General features: G+C 43.4%; 1 protein-coding gene across 10 annotated transcripts; it reads right to left on the bottom strand.

Annotated features, from left to right (window-relative positions):
• Window positions 1-21,926, bottom strand: fam168a (family with sequence similarity 168 member A). Of its 10 annotated transcripts, none has more exons than XM_040191835.2 (8): window positions 21,695-21,926; window positions 12,080-12,187; window positions 11,295-11,386; window positions 8,491-8,571; window positions 5,588-5,733; window positions 5,266-5,452; window positions 5,014-5,140; window positions 1-4,915 (listed from the first exon to the last, which is right to left on the bottom strand). In XM_040191835.2, the coding sequence occupies exons 2-7, from the start codon at window positions 12,139-12,141 to the stop codon at window positions 5,028-5,030; spliced, it is 681 nt and encodes a 226-aa protein (XP_040047769.1). In that variant the 5' UTR covers window positions 12,142-12,187; window positions 21,695-21,926; the 3' UTR covers window positions 1-4,915; window positions 5,014-5,027. The 10 variants fall into 10 exon arrangements, with proteins under 10 accessions (XP_040047769.1, XP_077961123.1, XP_077961119.1 ...); XM_078104997.1 differs by having other exon boundaries at window positions 5,266-5,497; window positions 21,695-21,874; XM_078104993.1 differs by having other exon boundaries at window positions 5,266-5,497; window positions 5,588-5,746; window positions 8,492-8,571; window positions 21,695-21,870.
• Between the last annotated feature and the right edge of the window lie 387 nt (window positions 21,927-22,313).

The following is a 22,313-nucleotide window of genomic DNA, read 5'->3' as shown; positions in this document are numbered from 1 at the left end:
TTCCTTTTATAGGAAAATTTTAATAGTTATTCAATGTTCTACATTTTACAGTAAATATACAATTACAAACTTGGCTTAGTTATAGTACTAGATCACTAACTGATCTTTAAAAACAAAACAAAAAAAAGAAAAGAAATCATAAAAAAAAGAAAGAAAAAAAAAGAAAAAATTGAAAACAGATTTACACTTCATATCACAAGCCTGACGCTGGTCCGTCACTCTGGACCAAATAGCTAACATACAGTTCACTTCTCTCAACGCTGAACACACGTTGGGCTTCAGTTTCAAACACAACCGTACGGTAACAGATATACCATAGCATGTGCAAACTGGGTACCAAACTAAAACTTCCAAAGATGGGGTTGTTCCTAACACTCGTTCCGGGAGGGGGAGCTGGGGGGGTCGGGAGGGGGCGTACAAGTATGTTTTATTTTTTTTTGGAAGACAAGGAATTTCCACTTTTTGCATCACAATTAGTGTCAAATTAAACAACGAGATATGACAAATTATGATTGAAAAGCTGCAGCAGAACACCAAAGACATTTAAGAGCCCACTATTCACTGGGATAGTAGAGTTTTCATTTATACTTGTGAAAGTAAGTAAGACTGAGCCACTGCAGGGCAAAACGTAGAGGAAGAGGAGCAGGAGGAACGGTGCGATGAAGGCTGGAGGCCTTTCAAGGGTTACAAATGTCAAAGCTGACAGAGGAAAACCGAAAGACGATAAAAGACCCATGATTGAGATTTCTTTGCACACCGCTCCCCCTCCCCCCAACACATCAGAGTGTCCGACTGTTCATTTTCACTTAAGTGCAAATTGGATATAACGAGAGGCAAGGAATGAGGTGAAATGAAGAAGCGGCCTTACTTCGACCGTCCCGATGCTCGGTGGGCCTGAGCCTCTCTCCGGAGCCCCCCCTTTAAAAAGAGTTACAGTTTAAGAGCGTTGGTCCACAGTCCAAGAAAAGAAAACTCCACCGAAGTAAAATAAACATCATGGAGAAAAACCCTGTGAGGTTTAAAAAGGGTGTTTTTAAAAGAAAATATCGGAATTTAGAAAATGAATAGATCTCAGTGCTCAAAATATGTCGTCCAATTGTGCTTCTTAGATGGAAACGACACCCAGAAATGATTCGTTTGACGCTTTGGCTCAAAGCCTTGAACCGGTGATGCCACTTACAGACTGTCACAGGCGACATCTAGTGTTTAAAAAGGCTCAGTGGAGATTTTCCAATTACTGAAAAAAAAAAAAAATGACAACAAAAAAGGGGAAAAGTTGTGACCGAGACGAGTTGGTGAGGGTGGCAAAGGTCAGACTGGCAGCGCATGAAGACCAAGAACACAGAGCAGCGTGTTAAAGGAGCGAGAGGTGGAGCAGGACATGTGATCCGACATCATTTTGCATCCCGGGATGAAACAAAAAGTGTTTAAACGGTCGGAGGGATGCAGAATGGCATCTGAAGTGAAAATAGGGTCAACAGAGGACACAGCAAGAAAGATAATCGTGGGAATACGCACCAACAACAATGTGAGGGAGGGGACAGTAATAGGAAAACACAGATTCACAGGAAGCGAGACATAACAAGGACTCAAGAGTTCACCAGTCACTTAGGAGGAGAAACTAATATGTACTTTCGGGAAAATATGGCACGGCACAAAAGGGGCGTGGAGGCCGAGGGTTTTCATCCATGGTTCCTTACATCTCTGCGACCTCCAGAAGCATCGGAGGGTGGGGGGAGGGAGGGGGTGGGGGCTCTCTCAAGGTTGGTAAATTTCGGCAACAGTTAAAAAAAAAAAAAAGTGGCGTTTTGGTGACGAGAATTGCCACAAGTTTGTTGCCGGACCTCGACGTAACATACTCCCTTCCTCAGCGACCGGTATGTAGGAGGACAGAGATGCAGAGGAGGTAAAAATATGTGTATATATTTATATATATTAAAAGCACAAACAGTAGCTGCCACACTGATGCAACCATGCTTAGCTAGAAATACATTACTGTACCACTGGCTGTACAAATACACTGCAGGTTCTTTTTAAACTTAAGAGATCCAATGCTATAGTGAAATACACCTGAATATTATGCATACTCATTACGCTCAAGTGACCAGAGTGAAAGAAGAAGAAAAATTAAACCCATAAGACTTAACTGAGAAATACTGACTGAAGTAGTGGTTGGTTAAATAAATCCTTATGATGAGGAACATCACTGCTGTCGCATGAAAACACTCTCCAGATTAGTTTCAAATCAACTGGCTTGAATTCAAGCGTAAAAGGCTCTTATGTGGTGGGAAAACGTTATGACCCAAGAATGTCTGACCACTTTGTTCAACACCGAAGAATCGTTTCCAGAAATCAGTCTCAAAGATTGATGTTTTCATCCGACAGCGGCTTTATGCAATATTTTCTTAAGTTAACCTACTAGTGTACAAACATCTGGACTAAGAATACCTCAAATATTCAACCTTATTGTTTTATTTTTCATTACAATATAAATTGCTTCTTCCTCCCTCCAGCACTACAAAGCCTAGGTACCTGTTACTTAACATTAAGTTATAGTCATCAAGTCTTTTTTTTGTCTTCTGTTGTGCAATATTTCCTCAAAGTTATTCAATACTCAAATTCTTGATATGTTCTACTTCACGTCTTAGCAGTAATTGTAATAATTATTGAATGGAGGCTGCATACAGAGCCCGTAATCCATAGTTAAAGATTACAATGATAAGCATAAAAAAATCCATTCAAAAAGCTGATAATTACTGTGTGTTAACAGTTGGAGGGGTTCCCTCTCGTTTTATTGCAATATCAAACCACTTGACCTATATACCCGCACAGTAAATGCTTTTGTTATACAAATCTGTAGTATACCGATCATGAAGTCATTTTTTTAATGTTTAGATCCTGAAAGAAATAATAACATCTTTTATTACCTAAGAATCACCAGAATATTAAACCACTACTACTTGGTGTGTTTGTAGTGTTGAGACGGGTCATCGTACTGCCGGTGAACACAAGTGCCTTTATGTGTATGAGAATGAAAAGGCAAGAGAAAATGGCTGCATGTGTTCCATGTCTCGAATATTATACTAATCTAATGACCCGGGAGGTTATGCTGGATTTTTTTCTTTTTTTACCTCATTTATTTTTTAAGTGGAGAATTAAGTTTAAAATTCAGTCAGTAAAAGCAGATGTGCGTTCTTTCCAGAAACAGACAAAAAGATAGTGAACATATGGATTCATCCTTTCAATAAAGTCCAAAAAGTCAACTGGACTGAAAGCAGAGTGACGTCATGGCGGCTCTGCACTCTCTGCTAAAGTATCCTCCATTGTTTTCACTGTTGTAGACACGACCACTTAAACCAGCACCTGTTCACCTGCTATTCCCACTAAGTTAAAATGTTCACCCAGACGCACGGCGGCGCTCCCTCCCATTGGCCACGATGTGTTCCTAAGCGTGGTGCACAACGACGTGTCATTTGTTGGAATGGACACGTGGACTGGACTCTCATCTATCGGCACCCATGTATGTGACCGGTCCAGTTTTAACTGTGGGCTCGAGAGTCTGGGTTTCCATTCGTTGAGTGTTTGGTTACTAAGTCCTTGCCTGGAGGAAGGGAGCGAGGGAGGGAGGTGACGAGGAGGCGATGAGATCGCAGCGGGGAATCAAGGTACAACACAAGTAGTGCAAAGTGGCAGAGTGCTCGTGCCGTCTCTTGCAGGTGAGACGTCACAAACTCAAATGTTTTGTACCTTGAAATGAAACCGACCCGACCGTGAGATCTCCTCCTCCTTCCGCGATGTCCGATCGCCCCGTCTCGTCTCGCTCTCCTCTCTCTCTGCGCAAACGCAATCCCTTTAAACTCCTTATCTGCTGTCTGCCATGCTCACCACTAGAAATCCCTCTATGCGAGTGTGTGTGTGTGTGTGTGTGTGGATCAGTAACAAGGTTTTGTGCAGTAAGTGCCACTCCGGTGTTTTTCCAACGCACCACAGGAGCCCCTGTGTGTGTGTGTGTGTGTGTGTGTGTGTGTGTGTGTGTGTGAGGGAGAGAAAGTGAGCATGACCACTCGCGCCGTTGGCACAGCCATTATGAATATTCCCACTAAAACGCATTGACCTACGCTAAGGTTAAGATTCCGATAAGTGTCACAACATACTAGCCTGCATTGTACGTAGCACGAAGTAATGCGAATGGGGAACCAGTGGGACACGCAGCAGGATGGGTACCGGCCAGTAAGCGCTCTGCTCATAGCACTTAGATGGCAATAGAACGACAGGGATGATGAACTGACTACTGCCGGACGGACAGCAACGCGCCGGAAGACGGCTGAGATTAAAACCCGAAAAAGAAAAACAAAAAAGGAAAAAAAATAAAATATTAAAAATAAAACTTAAATAACCCAGAAAATTAAATTGCTCATAATGTTAAAACCCTGTGCTGAAATCTAGCTGTTAAAACTTTGGCAGCATAAGTCAATAAGTCTTTGTAGTGACTGAAGGAGATGGTGATGAGGAATAAGTGCCCAATATATTCCAGCCAACCGAGAAGCAGCAGCAGGAAGGACCACACATACCAGCACAACACAGAAACAGGAGCAACTGACACCCGTGATTGGTCAAGTTTCCTTCTGGAGTTCCAATGACAGACACATTAAAAAAAAAAGAAGAAAAGAAAATTGGATAAAATAAAAAAATAACCGTAGAAAATAAGGTAATGACTGGTTGGCAAATGAACAGAGAAAAATAAAAGCAGCTTTTGTAAAAACGTTAGAGAATGTCGCATACTAACAATAACAATAATAGTAAAGTGGCTGTTGCACTTTAGTTTTGTTCTTGCAGACAGGTGCTGGGTTCCCATGGTTACCATTGGGAGCCCGTGTAAGATTTGAGCAGTTGCATACGATGGTGGACTCCAGATCTGGTGGGAAAGAAGAGCAGAAGTACACCATGGTGATTAATTCTAAGGCTGCCTCAGAACCTGGAAAGGAGGAGGAGGTGTGGGGGGGGTTTACTTACATGATGGATGGGCTCTACCAGTGAGGCGGTACGTAGCTGTACCCAGGTGTCCCTTGGGGCCTGTAGGTTGGCACGGTAACCGGGTGTCCTCCAATCTGGGCGTGCTGGGGCGTTGTCAGCAGGGTCCCTACAGGAAGTAAGCAACACCATTAACGACTCATTTTTTATTCTTGTTGCCTGTGACGACCCATTTTAGATTATTTCTAGAATTTATTTTGGTATATTTCGGGGTCTCGGTGGCCCGGGTCTCACCTGCACTCATGGCCATGGTTGTCCCGGCTACCATCCCCATGGCAGCCATGCCGTTGTTGCGAGGAGCGTTTACCGGGACGGGGGCCGGGTATAGGGCCGTGGAGGGGATGCTGTTAGGCTGCACCACAGTGGTGTGATGGATCACATGGGGCTGAGCCGCATACACTGGCTGGGTGTAGTACGCGCCCTGTCGGGACGGACACAGGAAATGGTTGGTGAAGCCTAGGGTCTGCTGCATTTGTGTATGACAAATAAAACGGGTTATAAGGGAACAAGCAAAACACAGAGAGCAAAGACATCCAACTGCTTCTGCACTCCTTACCTGTGCGTATAGGTTCTGCTGAGGGTAGGCACTGCGGATAGGGTACATGGCTGTTGGGTATGGGGTGGGAGTGGGAGTGTAGGGAGGGGGCGCCCCATTTGACTGAGTGGGGGGCACTTTGTACGGGGTGCCTGCCGAAGTGTATCCTAAAAAAAGGCCCACAAGGAAAAAAGAAAGAAAGATTTAATAACAGAGTACTGGTCAAACGTTTGGAAGGATTTTCTCATTCAATTCAGTGGGAAAGTGTGTCCAAACCTTTGGCTTGTGTTAAATTTAAATTAGTTAATATATAGTTAAATGAGTTAATATTGAATCAAACCAAAACATCTTGAAAAAATCCTGTATCACTCTGAATGTAGGGATCAAACGGTTGCTGTTTGGTTTAAAATTCATCATAATAGTTTTGTCCAATCATAAGTTGCAGCCCTATTTAGAGGTTCTCTTTTGCATTTCCTTAATAATCCACCAGATGGGGGACTGGTGCAGTCTTGTAAATGGGTCTCAAGTCTCAAAACAATGCAGCCAAGGATTTGGTATGATATAAAAGCCATACATTTACCAATATTCCGAGATGGTATTGCTGCATACTACAAGACTGTAGTAGTACTACAGTCCCGTAGTTTGCAATACTACTGTAGGCAATAGAAACACCTCTTACCGGATAATATACAGCACAGCAGCCTGCCAGCGTCAGTCACACGCGATTTAGCCAAAGCCCCCATTGAACGCTACTCTTTTGACACTGCATCCAAAGGCTACTGTAGGACAGTGAAGGCATCTGACTCAGACCACTGCATTGATGTCTGCTGTCACCTGGGCTCTGCAGGGTGCAGTACTGCCCAGCCGCCACTTGGAGGAGCATGAAGGTCAAACATGCTACTAGCTAGTTGCTGCTGAGGAGCTTATGAAAGCCCTCCTCTCACACAAGGACAAGGGAACAAAGAGATGCTGCTTCTATGGATGTCTGAATGTGTGTGTGTGCGCGCACACATACCCTCTCTCTCACACACACACTAGAGGACAATGGTGTGTGTGTGTGTGTGTGTGTGTGACAATTACACCCTGCTGATGGAAAACGGTTCACTATTCAATGGTCATGAGAAATAAAGACATTGTCCAAGAAATGCTTTTAAATCGGAGCGTAGCTGGCTTGTCTGGAAGGGGATGTTTGTCTGGACACAAGAGCTAAACACTCATTTGCCCGAACATTGAGCCCTGCAGAACACAGAATAAAATGTGCAGTTATGTGGTATGTATGCAACAAAAAAAACACATCTAGGTTCTTTTGTTGGAAGGAAGCTGCGTGCGGTCTACCAATTTATACTTGATATTTTGTAAAACGCAAACTGGGGGAGGGGACGAGGTTCAAACGCAGCCCAGATGAAATCTATAAACACACCCTGCCCTGGTGAGATACTTAATATTCAGGAGAATACTAGAAAACATTTGAGTATCTATTTCCCTCCCTTCAGAAAAAACGTGTCTTTTGTTGACCAAAGTAGAGGAATTCATACACTAAAATGTATTTTTATTCAGACTCTTATTATACCAGAAGTCCCTTAACCGTCTCATCATCTCACCCGTCCTTTCTCCTCAGCAACATACATCCCATCTATTTTTGAATGCAAATTTTAATAACCTCCAAAAGAGAAAAGAAAATGCTCCCAGGACACTCTACACACAAAAAGGGGCAGGGAGGATTTATCTGTAGTCCCATAAATCTCTTGCAGGAGCAGGAAAACCTTGTTTTAACGTTTGAATACAAAATCATACCGACTCTCACCCGCTAGTTATCCAGTTATCGACTACCAAAACACTATTTGCCAATTGAAGTCACTACCTAATCGAGGTTTCACTTAACACACAAGCCCCAGTGAGATGCTATTGGACTCGCTCGGCGTGTGTAGGGTGAACAGTTCAGCACCCCGGCGCACTATACCAAACTAATATATCCATGCAGGCGGCCCATATGAGGAGAGCATCGAGACAACTGTCGTTCCCATCTGCCTCGGGGACCAGACACCAACAGAGCACGCATGTGCTGCTATACGGCTCCTGGCAGCTGTTGGCGGCTCGCTTCCCTTCACCGTCGTCAGGCTGAGATCACCACTTAGTCCGGTCCGCCTTCACATCATTAGAACCGCCCCCTGCGTCGCTCTAACACCGCCTCCTCTGCTCAAAACATTCCACCGTGAAACGTATTCTAAAGCATAGTGTTTTATAGTAGTAAATTTATACATTTTTGGTTCACATAAACAATGAAATCACAAGAAAAAAAAAAAGGAAATCAGCTCTGTGGGTCGGCAATGGAAAGATATGTCAAATTTAAAAAGCGAAAGTTTTCCCAGACTTTAAACATAGATTGAAAAATGGAATATTAACACTTTACTGAACTGCTTTCCAGTGTGAACCGAATGATCCGTGACCACCACCAGCATGACACGGCCAAGTCTGCAAAGACGACTGTGGCAATGAAATGTGATGTTTAATCCTCAATGGGGGTGAAATAATACCCCTGGTGGCTTTCTGGCTCTGTTCGCACGTTTGTTAACATTGCAAGATTCTTTTCCCCATGTTTCAACATGTTTAACCTTGCTGTGCATTTTTTACATTTTTGTATTGTGCAAATAACAAAGGGACCAATAGGCAACAGTATCGTTTATGTACAGGCCGAACACAACGCCGTGCCATGCTCTGCACGTACCAGTGTCTTTGTGACAACCGTATCATAAAACTTCCTCACACTCTCTCCCAGCTTTGTGGCTAATTTATGGTTTTTCCCTTCAAAAAATAAAAAACAATAAAAACCCACTAATTATCACTCAAAATGTGCAGGGTACTGATATTACATTGTTAAATACAAAAGAAGTGCTTAAAAGATGTGCGTTTGTATTGGGGCTCACCTGGTGGATACCCAGGACTGCCTGTTTGATAGAGGTTGGGTGTATAGGTGGGAGCCGTGGCAGGATACCCTCCTGGATAGCCTGAAGAACATCACAGAGGAGATGTCACAAACCATATCGGACATATCTCTCACACACACACACACACACACACACACACACACACACACACACACACACACACACACACACACACACACACACACACACACACACACACACACACACACACACACACACACACACACACACACACACACACACACACACGACAGTATTTGGTTTAGAACAAGATGTGCACAGATGGCGCTCATTAAAAAAAAAAAAAAAAATGTCTGCACCAATAACACAGTTGGCTGAATGCATCTTACATACAGACTAGACACACCTGCCAATATGGCGTGGGAGGAGACACATTCAAGAACACATTAGTAATGCAGGCAGACACGTGCGAGGGGGGCGCACACGCACACACTCTCTCTTTTGTGTCATCAATTACATGTCGAGCAAAGCAGATTTTGGCCCGCTTTCGCTGGTAAAAAGAAAGAAATAAAGAAAAGAAAAGAAAAAAGTGTGAGTTGGAAGCGAGCGAGACAAAGAGGGAGGGAGAGAGGAGAGAGACGGTAAGAGAGTGAAGTGCTGCTCGCTATTATTGGCAGTCGATCTCACAGAGTCGGTTCCGCAGCCTTGAGGCCGGGTGCTAAATCCAGCTCTGGCTGCTGCAGGGTGGGCCAGTCAGATGTAATGTGATAAATATCTGCATCAGTGTGCGCCGCAGCCCAGGGTTGTGGCGGTTAATCGGCCTGTGCTCAGCCCAAATTAATGTTTTTATTATAGATTACAGAAATAAAATGTGGCTTTTTGACCACAGGGTTTTTAAATCTCCATAATGCCACTGTAAGTGCTTAAACGATTGGCTGGCCACGTCAATAGTCAACACGCATAACTAGCAGACAACACGTTCAATAAGTGCCCAACAATGGGGATATGTCCACTTAAAAAATATAAACAGCCTTTCATTTCGTTTTTTCTAATTGGCGGCGTTACGCAGTGGTGCATCGTTCAAGAGACAGAATGTCTGAATGGTGAAATTAATTGGTCATGTGCATTGATTCAGAACCATCATTAAATTATACAACAACAGACGGGATATTACGTGCTGATGAATATGGGGGGGGTGGAGGAGACAAACAAATGTTTAGGTTTCTTGCTTCAAAAATAAATAAAGGGAGGGGGGTTTATGACCAGGGGTCCGTACATGTATAGATCATCTTTGCTTTTATTTGTACCTGGCTGCTTATCTCTAGTGAAACAGCTGGCTAACGTAGCATCCTTACCTCACAAATTAAATAGTATTTTACTTCAGACATTATGACTGGAGTTAATAAAACATCTCACAACCTAGTTCACAAGCAAAACTAATCCAAAAAACAAAATGCTACATCTAGATGCAAATATACATCTAGCAGCCAGCGGCTAATACGTTTATTCCTGAGATTAATTTCGTTAAGGAAACTGACAATTACCCCTTCAATATCTAAACCACAACAACCAAAACAATTCCCCCTTTCTCTTCTCTGTTGAAGCCTGCTGGTCTCAGAAAGTTATGTGGGGCTCATTTCCTTACATTCATTAGAGACCGTTTACTATCAGTAAGATTTCAATATAGGCAAATGGACTTTCATGCACCTTTTTATTGAGTCTATAGAGTTTGTGTCCAGGGTTCCCGCATCAATGGATACACACAAGGAGGACTGCTTACTAACCCAAGCTCACAGGAAAAAAAATCCTGAAAAACACGTTGCTCGTCGGACTGTCACATTCATGTGTCTTCACGTGGAAGCCCACAACTGGAAGCTACACAAGCACCCGAACGCACCACAAACACCATTAAATGGGTGTGAAACTTGGTGAATGAAACATCGGAACACACATCATTCCTGCAGCCTACTGATGCACAAAGAAACGCTGGAGAGAAGGGAACCACAATGACACAATGGAGCAGCCAAATGAGCCCAGCTCCATGCTTCTGCATCACGTTAGAAAGATGTCACGAGCGTCAATGTGCTTCTCTGACTTGGTCTCATTTCCATGTTGACCACACGGTTTCCTCCATGTGAAACATTGAGCTGTTCCTCTCTGTCACATTGTTTCTTCTGCCAACAGCGTATATTTGTTAGGAATGGTTTGACTGCATCTCGTCATTGTGTTCATCGCTAACGGCACGGAGACGGTGTGACCGTCGACGCGTTGAGGTCATGGTCCAGGCTCACACTACTCCTCTGCACTGGGTGTTAATGACATATTTAACTTGATTGCACTCTTTCAAACTATCACCTATTACCTTCCTTTTAACTTTAAATCAACAGCTTAAATACTTTTTCCATTTTATGAAAGCAATCTATTCTTTAAAAATCCATTCCTAAATGCGTCCCGAGTCGCTCTAGAAAGATTAGGCCTCGAGGCAGAAAACTCATCACAAATCAATTCAATTCCCAACGTTACGTTCACCTGTAACAGTTCTGTGACAGCGGGCTTTCCTTTTATTAACGCTACCCCTGAACGCATCAGACATTAAATGAGCTTGGGGAGCCAAATAATTATATTATTAAAAAGGCCCATAACCGAATGTTTGAAGAGAAGTTTATACCAGTTATTTGGGAATAAATGGCTCCGAACAGGTTTTTACTACAAGGATGCTGCTACAGGCCCAATATTTATTCTCTTCTCCCTGCGATGCTCACAAACACATCTCTTATATTTGTTACTGATGGTTCATTAATAAACGTGTGTGTTAGTCTCACCTGTGAAGGCCATGTTCTTAGGGTTTCCATACGGGGTGCCAGGCTGAACTGGGCTGTAGACGGGATTCATAGCTGAAGCTAACCTGTTCTTACTGAGAAAGAGAAATAGTGTGGCGGGGGGCAGTGGGGGAGGAGAGAAGAAAGAAGGAAAATGGAGGAGGAGAGAGAGAGAGAGAGAGAGAGAGACGTAAGCCGTGTAAATTGGAAAGAAAATTGTTCCGATCATCAAGCACACGCACACGCTCACCACGCACATGAACCCCAAACTGATTCTTAAGGCGTCATCCAGCTGAAGGATTTTCCCAGCATGCAACAAAAATTCATGATGATTGATAGATTAAGCCCGGTGATATCTCACCGTCAAGTAGGCTCAGCATATGTAAAAAAAACAAAGGCTTTGGGAATAAATGAGGCACACGCACGCATGGGTCCGCTGAAAATAAGGGTTTGGTTTGATGTGCGGCATTAAGTACAAATGTTGCACATCTACCTCATTTTTTACTACTGCGCCTAACAAGGCGGGCCGAACTCTGACAGACTGGTTTCCACAGCCGGATTGTGCGCAAAAGTGGCCATTGAACATGTACGGGACTGGCAGTGGTCGGGGCGAAGGTGACCAGTATCATAGCCATTCATCCCGCATCTCCCATTAAAAAGGCATCTTTCTCCCTAATGTAGATGAAAATACCTGAAGGTCTCCGAACTTACCTGGCCATGGAGAAACATGGGCATGGCAAATTGTATACATGTGTGTGTGTGAGTGTGTGTGCATGCGTGCCCCGTACCTCTTGTGCGTGTCTGGTTGATACATGAAACTGAATTTGTCTGTGGGATGCCCGCTCGCCATTCTTGCTGTATGCAAATGAGGAAGGAGTGGGAGTGGATATGCAAATCTGAAATTAAAACAGCGAGAGGTCATGATTACAACGAACACAGGAAAAGGGAAAAAAAAATAGCTAAAAAAAGAAAAGAAAGAAGAAGCAAGCACTGGTGCCACAGCAAATGGTTAGTGACGCAGCAGGGAAGACAGTGATTTATGTGCGTTTGAGTCCTTCATCGTGCCCGCCTGGTCTTCTGCCACTGATATGCACAACTGTGCTAAAAAAGAAAAACAATAAATGTAATGTTATGTACGTTGTGAGAAATAGGTTGTGCTCGCTTCCATCTTGAAATCCCTCACACCGTCAGCTGTCTTTGTATCCAGCACTGCTGCCCCTCTGTGTGTTTATCCTGTATGATGCGTGCATGTCCAGGATGATTGTGTGTGTGACGTGCTGTACACAACATACAATACGAGCAGCAAAGCCAACATTAAGACAGCCAAATGAAAAAAACGGCACAACACACCCAGTGAGTGGGCAAGTGGCGGAGAACAAAAGATAGTAGAAAAGGGCCGGAGTCCTGCACCGAGCGGTGAGTAAGCATGATCCGGAGCCACAAACACAAAGCGGAAAAACTGAGCAACAAATTAAAAAAGGGAAGGTGTGTATGCGTGAGCCGTATGTTTCCAGTTTGTGTTGATTGGTTTCTTTTTCTGACAGAGATGGGAGCTTGTACATATTGGCAGGGCAACCGGCCGGCTCTGTCCGTTTTCCTACGGACTAGAATGTACGAAGTATGTGGCGGCAAGCTCTCTCCACACAGCACGTCGCCCATTCCTCATTTGCAGACTCATCACTAGTTTGTCCAATTATTTGTCCTGTGGGTTCATGGGATTGTACCAAAAAGACTCACAATCTGGACCGACCCGCCCTGGGTTCGTGCTTCATGGCCAGTTGACCAATCCTTCAGGTGATTATAGCTTCACCGCTGCGATTCCCGCGCGTACACAGTAACCGTAGCGATGCCAAACGGCATCAATCGACAGCATCTCAGTGCTCCAAAACGCCAGGAGGCACTCTGCAGCTGAGCGAGAGCACAATCACATGGATGGCACAAATTCTTTAGATGTACAGGTATGCATAGATCCAAATAAATTATCAAAGAATTTATCAAGACTACAATCTACAATCGTCGGCTCCTCGTTGCGCACAAGTTACTCCTCGACATGCTGGTAGACAGAGAGCTTACTTGCTACTACCTCCCCGTCGGCCGATCCATTCGCCCCTGCAAGGTTGTTAACCTAGTGATCAGCAACAAGAACCTGTGTGTTTGTGAGTGAAAATGATATCTGTGAAAAATATCTGCCAGCAAAAGATTTCAGCGAATGCGTCGCTGCACGTTGTAATTAATCGAACGGATCTCCTAGGATTTCATTTCTCCCTCTGAGACAACACTGCTGCTTCAGTCCTTTTCATTTAATGTATCATTGGATTTCTCCACATCATCATTCCATCAGTCTCTGCACCATCAGATGCAAGATTATTTCAAATGTACCACACTGCAACATAAAAGAAAAATCTATTTCACTTGATTACTTAAAAATCACAATGCCTGATATTCCCAGAATGTCGTCCAAACCCTGTGTGTGTGTGTGTGTGTGTGTGTGTGTACGTGTACGGTGGGTCAGAATTCATTACAAACCATCCCAGTTGTTTCACTGAACCCACAAATGCTAACCTGTTAATCCATCGCCTCTTTCATTTCAACAGGCAATTATCCAAAAACATCACCACATCAAAGTTTAAGAGCTTAATCTGCTTGTTTTTAAAGTGAGCCGAGTTGCATTGTGCGGCTAAGTGTAGAGGGAGGTAACAAAGGCCATTAACACACAAGCAGGTGGCTAAGCTAACCCTGAGGTCTAGTGCGGCAAAAACATTAACCAATTACTGTGCCTGAGTAGAGAAAGACGTGCGTGTGTGTGTGTGTGTGTGTGCGCGCGCGCATGTGAATGGGTGCAAACAAGAGGGCCCCCACAATGAATCTGATTAAGGTTTTTGAGGAGTAGATGAAGGCAGAAATTCATGTGATGAGTGAGAGTGTCTGTACACAACTCTCTTTGTTTATAGGGGGGTTGTGAAGGAGCTTCAGGCTCTCCTTAGAAAAAAAAGAAAAAAAAGCCTCTCTCTCCAGAAGACCTTGTGTGCCAGAGATCACGAATATATATATATATATATATATATATATATATATATATATATATATATATATATACACACACACACACACACACACACGTACGATTGTAAAAGACAATTCTCCAGAGCATCACTATAAAAGAGGCCCTGTTGAACAGCGTAGAGGGCAAGAAGACGTGTACACATCTCCATGATGTGAGCATCTGTAGTGCTTAAGGCATAATTCATTAGAAAAAGAAAGTTTCCTGAAAACATCACATCCAGCAAACAGTAACTGATGCTGGGTATTCAGAGGCGAGGGTTTGGTTGCTCACAATGAAGCCAGATTTAGTTGTTCTATAATTCTTACTTTAAAGAGAGGAACAAACTGCCGCTCTGTGAATCGTACCGTCCACACTGCAGTCAGACAAAATGGCTTCAAATCATGATTGCTTGCTTTAATCATGCATGCTTTTTTTTCTAATTAATCTACATCAACCACACTTTCCCAATCCTGATTCCCCATAACCCTTCATTTGTCAATATGCTGCTACGCTACAGGGAACAAGCTTCTAAAGACTTGATATTATACAAAAAAGGTACGGCACGTGGATTAAAATGCATTAAACCTGCGGGGCCGTTCGAGTCGGTGTAAAGCAGCCAGCACGAAGAAGCCGCAGCGCTGCAGGTAAAAGATCCTCCGTCTCGCCAGCAGCCGCCGATGACTAACTAATCAAAAGCAGTTGGTACGGCTACACCACAATTCACCAGGCACGCACTGGCTTCATTTTGTCAGAACGGATTAATGGGCCTTGCTCTCCCCCGGATGCAAACGCAGCAGCCTTCAGCTTCGCCGCTGTGTAACATTCCTCCATCGGGCTGAAGGCTGCAGGGGATCAAACTACATGTGACGTGAAACCTTTTTTTTGTCTCTCCACTGTGCACTTTGACTCCTTTAAACCAGAGACCACGCTCCCACATGCCTGGCCTTGTAACGGTCTTCCATCCACGACGTGAAATGAATTGGATCTCACTTCATTTTTTCCCCCCTCACCAAGCTGCTGGTGTATCCATGACACTGCAACAGAGAAAAATTGGATTTGCACTGAAAAGTGAAGCTGCTGCACTGCAGACGAACATCTGGTGAAAACTGTCCAGTGGATGTTGTTTGCTGTGTGTCCTGGATTTGTTTAGTGCTCATCGCTCAAGCATTGTCCAAATGTTAAAAGGGCACATTTTATTCAAACTTCAACAGCGAATTCAACAGTAATTAGATGTGTCATCTCAGGTCTCAAGGCCACGAAAACATTCAACCATATAAAAAATTGTTTAAAATACCTTTGACACTGAGAGTGAGTCATCTTGGAGCACTAGATCATTGAAAAATGTTTCCATCTTAACCTAACGCGATTGAGCCTTCTCTATTACTTGGTTGAGCTACATTATTGCATAAAAAGGCCCAAAGAAAACAAAAGATTTCTTTGCATCTTGGTTAATTCATTTATTCTTCGTGAGGACATAAAAGGGATATCACTGAAAAGGAGAAGATTTATTTATTTCACAATAGAAACAGACCATTGTTCATTATCCTATCAAGCAACCCAAACATATTAATGTCACAATCGTACATAAAAAAAAATGTTTTTAAAAACAAATCCGCACAAAAAGTGGCAAATATCATTTTTTTCTTCTGAAGCAACGGAACGATAAACACAATAGTTTCCTAATTCCGTCGACCGACTGATCGTGTCTGCTAAGCCAAACTGCGGCATCAATAATCATCCAAGTGTGTCAGGAACTCGCGCTCCATTGTGGCACACAAACTCACACACACACTGACATTATTAAAAAAGACCTTCCAGCTCCGTGCCGGTTAACCAGTTACTTTCCAGGACTTTGTTAAGCTTAAACCCCATTAGTGGGACCTCATTTGTGTTGAACTCGCACACTATAGCCTGGAGGCCTTTGCACAGGAGCACGGCTCGCCCTCGCCTGCATCTTCAAATGTTCAGTCATTTGACAGGCGGGTGCCTCGTTTCAGATCAAGCCCACGCATTTACATTTGTGTATGTTAATATAAAATGTATGTGTACGTTGCAGAACAATAACCGTGGTTGCACTCCTTTAAGGGAGATTCCTGCAGCCTGAGGGGGAATAGGGGGGCACTGGAGGTAATAATGAGGGAGGAGGATTGTGAAAGAATAAACCTTTCGCTCACTTACTCAAACACACACAAAGAGCTTCCCTTCCTGGAGAACATGTACAATACAACACAACCCCCACACCTACTCAGTCCTCCCACATAATACCTCACCAGGCATCTACTCTTTAAAGCAACAAATCAAAACCGGTGGGCGTCCTCACGCTTCGGCCCGGGAGAGAATGGAGCTGAACGGCTTCTTCTTTTTTTAATCCCAGAGAAGGCGGCATCTCACTTGGGTTATATGAAAAGGAAACAGCAGTTTATTGTCCCATGATTTATATTTGTCCGAATGTGATGCGGTTCATTATTATAGTAATTATTTAATGTTTGGGGGTTGGGAACCAGTCATACTGAAAATATCAACCTCCATATTGAGTCATACATTGAATATGCAACGCAGGCAGCGTCTTTCTTTTTTTCCCAGTAGCGTATTATCTTATCGGTTCGCTGCACTCTAAAGCTGAAAATGAGTGTTTTCTTTGTCTACTGAAAACCTTTGGACAAAACCTGCCATTTTAGATATCACCCTGGAGTTATTTTCTCCTGACATTTTATCGACTAAAAGATGAATCAAGAATATAGAAGGCATGTTATTGATGGTAAAAGTGATTGCAGCCCTACTGTACACCACTGGAAAACAACCACAGAGATGCATTAAAGCCTCTCAAAGCAACTTGGTTTAATATTGTAATATTTTCTCTTTGAAATTCATATTTATAGAAAACAGTGCATTCATGCAGGTTTGCATGGCTTTTGAAGTAGCAGCAATCATAACTATAGCGTGCAATTCGACAAAACACAGACCCGAGGGACGGACCAGCTAATAGTAGCTGCCATCACAGTCGGAGCTGACATCCATTATCAAGTCGGGGACCAAATCCATCTTGCTGCAGTCCTCAAAGGCAGTCTCATGGAGTCAGAACCCCCCCCCCCCGAACACAATCAGACTTGCCCTCCAGCAAGAACCTCCAAGCAGCCCCGGGCTATTTCTAATCTAGGACAGCCCTGTGCTCTTTGGGACAGCATCTCCCCTTCCCTCTGTGCCGGCTTCCTCCCATTTCATCCTCCTTTCCAAAATCATCTCATCAGTCACACACCGCGTGGGTCTGCATCTCTGGATTATTGGGAAAGCCCACTGGAAATAAAAATGTTGCCATGAAATAAATACCCATAAACATTATCCATTTATAGAGATTTCTACACTCGCTGTAGTCTTGGCACAGCGCACATTTAGGGAGAAGCCCACATTTAAAAATTTTTAAAAAAGGTATCGTCAAATCAACATTTGGATACGATACTGGTTGTAACAAAATGTGAGTTCACAATGCACAAAGAAATATAAAATCGTCAACAGTGTTACCGTGACAATGTTTGCCTCAACGACAATTTGTTCTTTATTATGAATGAATTAAATTTGGTCTAAGTATATTATAAAGAATGCATCAGGTAATCGACTCAATGAGTTCTCAAAGCGAATGGGGGATTGGATCAATAGCACTGCAAAGTCTACGGCCGTGCTACACAACTGATGCGCCTGAATATCCGACTGCAGAAACTCAAGGCCCCAAGCTGACGTGTTTTTTCTCTCCACAATTGGGCTGCGAGGGAATTAACCCTCGCTGATTGCCTCCATGGTAGCAGTTATTCAAGTATCCTCGACACAGTGTAAACTATTCTACACTATTAGGAAAAGGGAGGGCGCTGGTGCACCGGGCTTTTTGCGGTAATAAGAAAACAACGAGCTGCTGGGTGAGAAGTTCACATTTGCTCACGGGTGGGATGTTCAATTTCAAAAATGGCAAAGACTAAAAGTCCCTTCTTGCAGACACACACACACACACACACCTTAAATTCAACTCAAATCAACTACGGCCACCAGTTAAACGTCATGTGGATGTATAAAAATATGTCCTGAAAGCGGCTTTATGGAACATGAAGCAAAGATGGCTCAACTACCAGTTAAGATTAAACGGATCCCCCGCTCTGCTTCTACAACCGTCGGCCCGTAACACTGTGACTTCTATCAGATTGCTCCTCAGGCACTGTAAGCTTTTAGGTTTAGAAGCAGTTACTGTGGTGCTAATCGCTGCAGAATTGCAGCTAAACTTAGTCAGCTGTGCTTAGATGGATTTAAAGCAGATGTGGAGGACCGAAACATGGTCGGCTCTGTATGAAAGTGGGTGGGGCCTGTTTTAGGCGGCCAATCGGAACAGACGGGGCGTTTTGAAAGGGGCCTTAAAGAGACGGGCCTGCACTCAAACCGACCGCTTCAGACAAAATGAGGTGCCGTTGATGCCAACGTCTTACTTACAAACTCGACGGAAGGTCAGCCAAATGTATTTTTCTTTACAAACATGGCGATTGCGTCACTTTACACAATGGGTTTACTTTTTTACAGCCGATTTAAGGAATACATTTCTTCTTTTAATTGAGCTATTCAGTCTTTCCCCCTCTGGTATAAATAGATACATGGAACTACCGCATGAATAAAAACTATTGATCCTGACTGTAGGGATCAGTAATGAAACTACAGGTAACCTGTGTACACAGTGGCAGACCCTCCACCCCTCACTGAGATTGACATGGAATGCATTACAACTTAACCTCTAGGGATCAGTTCAACCTTTTATCCTTGTCCTCCTCCTTAAGTTTTCCATGTTTTACTTGCCACCGTGCACACACACACACACACAATTATGTATCAATGCTGGTCGATAACCTCTGTGGATAACAATGAAACATTGTCATTATTTAGAAATACAATGGCTTGTATACTCATCAATTAGACAACAGATAGTGAATTGCTAATTGATCATTTCAGTCAATATTAAAGAAAAATAACTTTTGCCCTTTCAAATGTGGGTATTTTCCTGTTTTTAAAACATTAATAACAAAATTAGACATTTAAAGATGATGAATATGATTATTTATTAAGTTGAAGTGAGTAATTTGATTGATATGAACAAAACAAAAAATATATAATTTAGGCGTATTCAAACGTGACAACCGTACTGTCAAACATCCCTGACTTTACAGGCAAACCAACCACATCTGAAATCTGCTCTTCGTTGTTTCTTATGCTGATCCTCTTGTCACGGCACTGTAAACTGGACCCCGGGGACGGGACTCTGGAAGGTGCCGTCTGTGAGCATCTTGTTCACTGATGATAAACTCGTTAAGTGGTTCAAACCACAAGGGACCAAAGGGCCAAAAAAGATGTCTCTTTTTAGAACCACTGACTGTCGCAGCATTAAATGACTCCGGCTTTATACAGTCTGACAGTTTTACGGTTGCATTGTGCAGCCCACCATTCACAGCCAGACTACGCCGAACGCATGCCGAAACCCACAATTACCACCCTGTCCTCCATCACGGCAGACAGGACTCGCCGAAGCTCCGGTTTATGTCCACTGCAACAATAGTTTGAAATCCATCTGTATACTGCAATTTCTGAATGCATTTCTCAAGGATGACCATTGTCCCTGCATTTGATATTTCTTTGTCATCAGGGGGATGCAATTCTGACTTCACTAGTCTTGAAAGGAGTTGGCGCAGGCTTGTAATTTGCGTGTTTTGTATTTATTCCGGCTACATTTTTACATTCAGGTAACATAACAAAAAGAAAATAAATGTCTACCGTACATGGAGCCGTGTGCCCCTACAGAATATCCCTTTGAACTGAACACAGATAGCTTAAACTGTGTCTTTCCGGTGAGGGGCCAACCCTTTCTATAGAACTGGATTAGCAGTCAATGACTAAGGCGCTACCCCCCCCCCCCAAAAAAAAATAAGGGATGATTAAGAAGTGGATTCATTTCACTGATAAGAATAGTCATAAGGGAGAAGAAAACACGCCTTAAGCTTTTTGTGTAATCCTGTCTCTTTGGAACCATGAGAGGCTCTTTTTGGTTTTTGTATTCTGTGTCAAGGAGAACAAACGTTCCAGCTGGATCTCTGCTAGGGCAGAATGATTAGTTGATCATAAGACAATGAAGTGACACACATTTTGAGTTCTTTACAGAGTAAAGACGGCCAAACTTTAACCGAGTACAGGCTGCTTTTCTCTGAATAAATGTCCTTCAATAGAGTTGAAAATGATTTGAAGAGGCCATTGTGTATTTTGAAGAATCGTACTGACCTTTTACACCGTATTCTGAATGCAAAGTTAATTGTTAATCAAAAAAATGACTGGTCAGCAATAATTATTAGTTTCTGCATTTCCAGGACTTCTTCCAACAGTAACAGAGGTCTTCAACTCAAACTCGATCAGGAACCTCATGTTTATTATGAACCTAGGATGAAGTGCGCAGATTATGTGTGACCCATTAAAATTGACAATACGTGTAGACGCTATTACTTATTTGAAACAATGTTCCAACAGAACAGACGCAGCCCCTGAACTCCATGAAAGGCAAGTTAGTAACACATTCTTTATTTTACATATTAGTGGTTGTAACCTAGAGGTTAGCAACCGTCCAGGCGTTTGTATTTAATAGATAACTACCGTCATGTCCATCAGAGCATGGCAGCAGACGGCATTCCTGAGATAACGTTAGCAAGCAACGTCAAAACAGCCACGGCTGGACCAAAAAAAGGGTCACACTCAAACAAGCTTAAGACACCATTTTGAAAATCTACCGATTTCTAGATAACAACTCCGAGATGCCATCTTGCCAATTATCACCAGATTAGCCACCGTTAGCATTTGGCTATTGAAGCATTGCTAAAAAAGGCACGGCGTTCGGGAATCCCCGCGGGTCTCACGTATTAGGAAGGTTAGCTTAGCTAGCCTAAAAAAAACAGTAGCATCCTTGCATCCCTCGGCACGCGCTGCTCAAACGGCTAATTAGCCAGCTAGCCGAGTAGAGACTAGCCGACGACAATGAAACGAGTCAGACCGGACTCTACCGGTACGATAGCGGCTGTCGGTGCCGCCTGGGCTCAAACCGCTCACGATAAATAAATAAAAACCCGTTAGAACTGACACGACATATAACGTTATTATCAGTCGGACTCCGCAATTTTAGCTCGTTTAGCACCGTTTAGCATCGCCCGCTAGTTCCCCCCCAACCGTGGCAACGGCGGAGGACAATTGAAGGGAAACGGAGGAGGAAGAAAAAAAAAAAAGAACCCTCGAAAAACTAGCTAGTCAACACATGGACATTCCTGCACCTCCGTTACAAACGTCGGTGGAGACTTACCAAAGCCACTCGGTCGAACAAATACAAAAGATTCCCCCTGTGTGCGCGGCGGTGATGTCTCCCGTGTGTCTGCTCTGCCTCGGGTCGGTGCGGACTGGCTCTGCTACGGCAGCGTTTCGTCGGACCAGTGGCGCAGAGAAGACAGCTTTCACCCGAAGAGACGGCCACCGTGTGGGGGATGGGGATGCATTGCCGGGAGGGAAAAGAGGAAGGGAGGGATGCGGGGATGTAAAGGGGGGGGGGGGGGGTCTGACCCGCCGATAATTCACAGCGGAGGGGTTTTTCATCATAGCCGAATAATAATTGATCAATTCTCACGCAGATTGATGTAGTTCAGATTTACTGGAAGAACAAGATCAAATGAGAACGAGATTAGCTGTTGATATTTGACGTATATAACTGGTTTTACCTTTAATCAATCAATAACAGAGCATTGCGGGTTAGTGTGACAATTTAATGCTACTCTACACGTATAGGGAATGTAAATGACACGAACACGGTGTATTCGACAGGCTATTGTATGAGGACACAACTCCTTCTTTGTTCTGTTTTATGTGTTTTCGCACCTTAATGAGTGAGTGTGTTGTATATGTATTATATTGATGATAATCTACCTTTT

The sequence above is a fragment of the Gasterosteus aculeatus genome, chromosome 1, assembly GCF_964276395.1.
Source record: "Gasterosteus aculeatus chromosome 1, fGasAcu3.hap1.1, whole genome shotgun sequence".
Classification (NCBI taxonomy): domain Eukaryota; kingdom Metazoa; phylum Chordata; class Actinopteri; order Perciformes; family Gasterosteidae; genus Gasterosteus; species Gasterosteus aculeatus.
This window is presented reverse-complemented; position numbering and strand designations above follow the sequence as displayed.